We start from the raw sequence: 4,599 nt of genomic DNA, 5'->3' as shown, positions 1-4,599 counted from the left end.
AAGAAAGTATCACTCATTGATGTCGCAATACCATGGGACACCAGAGTTGAAGAGAAAGAGAGTGAAAAAATGGATAAGTATCAAGACCTGAAAATAGAAATAAGAAGGATATGGGATATGCTAGTAGAAATTATACCCATAATCAAAGGCACGATCCCAAGATCCCTGAAAAAGAATCTAGAAAAACTAGAGGCTGAAGTAGCTCCAGGACTCATGCAGAAGAGTGTGATCCTAGAAACGGCGCACATAGTAAGAAAAGTGATGGACTACTGAGGAGGCAGGATGCAACCCGGAACCCCACACTATAAATACCACCTAGTCGAATTGGAGGACTGTGATAATGCAAAAAAAAAAATAATAAAATAATAATAAAAAATAATAATAATAATAATAGAACGAACAAGACACCTACCCACAGCGGTAACGTAAGGAAAACTGACACGAAAAATTGTTATGGAAGGGAGTGTAAACAAGACAACAGGTAATTAGGCAATAAACAGTTGGGTGGAAGACGACTGGTGGTTAAGAAAAGGTACAGTTAGCTTAATCATTATTGATTCAAGGGTGGTTAGATCGTCTATATGTCGGGTTGTTCCTACAATATTAAAATGACTGGCATCTATGTGTGTTTTGCAACTTTTACTGTGATTTCTTATGTTAGATTGTTCTGGATTTGATAGTCGACAACCCGTTCTATAGCTAATTCCTTGATGAGAGGAAATTCGGACTTTTAGCAGACTCCTGGAGGGCCCCCCAACCGATGCAAGTGCCGAGATCACATATGGGACAATTATACTTATAAACGACACCGGAGGCAAACAGGGGGCTGATCTTATTCTTGACTTGGAAGAGTGAGCCGATAGTTCGGGGGTTTATGGGAATTAGTTTTAAATTAAGGGCAGGCAATTGCTCATTGAATAGGTTGATGCATTTTTTCCTAAATTTATTATTATGGAGAAAGGGAAATCTAGCAAACATACGGAGCTTGGGGACACAATGGACTATTGGGGGTGGATTGAATTTCAGATTAAGTAGCTTATTAAGGGGTCTATGAAAAATTGCTGGAGGGAAATAATTATCCTTAAAGTAATCAGCAAGGAAAGTCACTTCAGTATGAAAGGTAGACCAGCTTGGTGTCAGATTAATGACTCTATGGAGGAGAGTTGACACAGAATTCATTTTAAAGTTAAAAAAACAAGAGCTATAAAAATTGGTCCCCAGGCCAGTAAAGGTGCTCTTTCTATAAACACCAGTATGAAAGCCAGACTCGTCCTTGGATATCCTCACATCAAGGAACGGAAGTGAATTCTGTGTTTCTGTTTCAACCGTGAATCTAATGTTATGGTGTTGGTTGTTTAAATACTCAAGAAAGGTATCAGCATGGTAATTACATCTGAACAAGGCGAAAGTGTCATCTATGTAGCGTCTATAAAAGTGGAGGAAATTATGTGGGCATACATCTAGAGCTCGCTCCTCCAGGGAGGGGGGGGGGGGGAGCACTAAATATGTTTAGCAAATGTAGGACCAGAGGGCTTCCCATGGCCATCCCCTCAGTCTGCTTAAAACCGTATTATTAAAAACAAGGGGCGTATCCAGCACGGCTAATTCTAAAAGCAACTTGAATTGAGTTCTATTAAAATTGTTGAACAAGCAATCGTCAGTGTGAAATAGCCTGTCTAAAATGATGTTGATAGTCTCGACAACGGGAACATTTGTAAACAGAGATTCCACGTTAAAGCTCGCCATGTACAGATCTGAGTCCTGCGTGATAATGTCATCATTAAAGGAGGCCGAGTTTATTAATGTATATTTGTTGTGAGTCAGTGGTTGGAGTAAAGGGACAAGAAATTTGGCGAGTTTATAGCTGGCAGTGTTAATGGAAGAAACGATGGGTCTCAGAGGAATTCCTTCTTTGTGTATCTTTGGCAGTCCGTACATAAGTCCATTTGTAGATCCTGTTACAAAAGGTCCTGATACGTATTTTTCGTGTCAGTTCTCCTTACGCTACCGCTGTGGGTAGGTGTCTTGTTCGTTCTATTATTATTATTATTATTATTATTATTATTATTATTATTAATATTATTATTATTATTATTATTATTATTATTATTATTATTATTATTATATATATTTTTCTATTATTAAAATTATTTTTTAATTAATTTGTTTCTCTGCATTCGCTCCTAGCCCTTTCACTGTTATTCTGTGTTTCTGTTTTTACTGTTTTTATTCTTAATTTATTAAAAAGGTATTTATGTTTATAACTACCTATTACCAGAGGTTATATTTGTGTTTACAGATACTTACTACTCATTAAGTATAACTACCCTGTTAACTATCTTGTCTTCTTTTAAACTGTATATCATTATAAGTTAGTCTTAAAAATAAAGTCAGTCAGAAAGGATCTATCTGAGTTTCGTCTCCATCCAAATATACTTCAATGGCGACGAGGAACTGACTCACGAAAGGGAAAATTAAGGATGGCGCATTTGGGTAATATAGCAGCATATGACAAATCCGAGGACTTTGAAGATTATGTCGAAAGGTTTGATCAGTTCTGCTTAGCAAATGACATAACAGAGGAAGATAAGAAACGGGCAGTTTTCTTGAGTGCCGTCGGCGCTCCTACATATGGACTTCTGAAGACATTGCTTGCCCCTAATAAGCCCTCTTCAAGGACTTATCGAGAACTTACTGAGCTTTTGAAAAATCACCTTCACCCAAAACCCATCCTGATAGCTGAACGTTTCAAGTTTTACAATAGGAAACAACGTCCAGGAGAATCCATCACTGATTATGCAACGGAGCAACGGAAATTGGCGGAAACATGTCAGTTTGGTGCTTTTCAAGAGGAAGTTTTAAGAGACTTGTTTGTTATTGGATTGGCCAACCGCTCGGCACAGAGGAAACTATTAAGTGAACAGGAGCTTGACTTAAAGAAAGCATTTTCGATTGCTTTAAGTCAGGAAATGGCAGATGAAAACGTCACGAAGATTCAGGGTCAAACTCAGGAGGTAAACAAAGTTGTTGGGCCGAAAGCTTCTCTCCTTGAGTGTTACCGTTGCGGGAAGACAAACCATAAGGCCTGAGGTTGTTTCCAATAAGGATACTGAGTGTAATGGGTGTCATAAAAAAGGACACCTTCGTAGAATGTGCCGAATGGAAAATCACACCACAGTCAATCGAAATTGGAAAAAAAGAAGACAAGATAGTTAACCGGGTAGTTATACTTAATGAGTAGTTAGTATCTGTAAACACAAATATAACCTCTGGTAATAGGTAGTTATAAACATAAATACCTAACCCCTTTTCCCCTCGGGAAAAAGAATGAAAGATTAAAGCAAATAAAAGGATAAAGCAATCAATAATTAAATGGTGGCATAGCTCTGAATAAATAATACAAAAACACCCTTATTACAGATAACAAACCACTGTCATACATTCTGGGACCCAGGAAGGGCATTCCAGTCCTTGCAGCTGCAAGAATACAACGCTGGGCTATACAGTTAGCAGCTTATGATTATGACATTGAATTACGTCGTTCAAGTGACAATGGAAATGCTGATGCACTCTCACGGTTGCCTTTACCAGATTGTGACTCCAATGCATCAGATAAGCTTGTAAACTGGACACAAGAAGCAACTGCATTTAACATGCACCAGGTGAACTCTCTTCCTGTAACTGCGAAATCTGTTGCAAGGGAAACTTTGCATGACGCTGTACTGGCTAGAGCTTTATATTATACAAGAAATGGATGGCCAGACTCTGAGGACATAGCACAGGAACTGAAACCCTTCCATAGCCGTCAGCATGAGTTTTCAATTGAAGAGGGATGTCTTCTATGGGGTGCCAGGGTGGTAATACCGTCGAGATTTAGGATTCAAATCTTAGAAGAGCTACATGGTGGTCATCCGGGGATTGTTAGGATGAAAGGATTAGCTCGCTTGCATGTGTGGTGGCCGAACATCGATCAAGATATTGAAAACACTGTGCAAGGGTGCTCTGCTTGTCAGGCTACTCAGCCAATGCCGACTCGTGCTGAGGGTAATCCGTGGAAATGGCCTTCTGGTCCGTGGAAAAGAGTACATGTTGATTTCGCAGGACCATTCCTGGGACAAATGTACCTCATTATGATTGACGCATATTCAAAATGGCCAGAAGTACACCCAATGAAATCAGTTACAACTATGAATACCATAGAGATCATGCGGCAGGTATTTGCTCAGCATGGGGTTTGTGTAGAGCTCGTGTCTGATAATGGAAGACAGTTTGTGGCTGAGGAATTTAAAGAGTTCATGACCCAAAATGGTGTAAAGCATATACTGATACCCGCTTATCACCCAAGCAGTAATGGGCAAGCCGAAAATACAGTAAGAACATTCAAACAAGGAATGAAAAGGGCGATGAGAACATTGCAATCATGTAATACATCTTTAAATACCAAGTTGTGTCAATTTCTACTGACTTACCGAACTACACCTCACTGTACAACAAAGCGCACGCCTGCAGAGCTCATGGGTCGGCAGTTACGCACTCGCCTTGATTTACTACACCCAGATGCATCTCAGCGAATTGAAAGAAAAGCCTCAGAGAACGAGA

The 4,599-nt window shown here is 39.4% G+C and overlaps 1 protein-coding gene across 1 annotated transcript in view; it reads left to right on the top strand.

Annotated features, from left to right (window-relative positions):
• Window positions 1-2,480: 2,480 nt before the first annotated feature.
• The window catches only part of LOC135197640 (uncharacterized protein K02A2.6-like), a 2,616-nt gene continuing 497 nt past the window's right edge, over window positions 2,481-4,599 (top strand). The window contains exons 1-2 of the mRNA XM_064224661.1: window positions 2,481-3,054; window positions 3,421-4,599. The exon at window positions 3,421-4,599 is cut by the window's right edge and continues 497 nt beyond it. Coding sequence (XP_064080731.1) covers window positions 2,481-3,054; window positions 3,421-4,599 — 1,753 coding nt within the window. The remainder of the gene's footprint in view (window positions 3,055-3,420) is intronic.

Source organism: Macrobrachium nipponense, chromosome 23 (assembly GCF_015104395.2).
Source record: "Macrobrachium nipponense isolate FS-2020 chromosome 23, ASM1510439v2, whole genome shotgun sequence".
NCBI lineage: Eukaryota > Metazoa > Arthropoda > Malacostraca > Decapoda > Palaemonidae > Macrobrachium > Macrobrachium nipponense.
The sequence above is the reverse complement of the archived record's forward strand: the minus strand, read 5'-3'. Positions and strand labels throughout refer to the sequence as shown.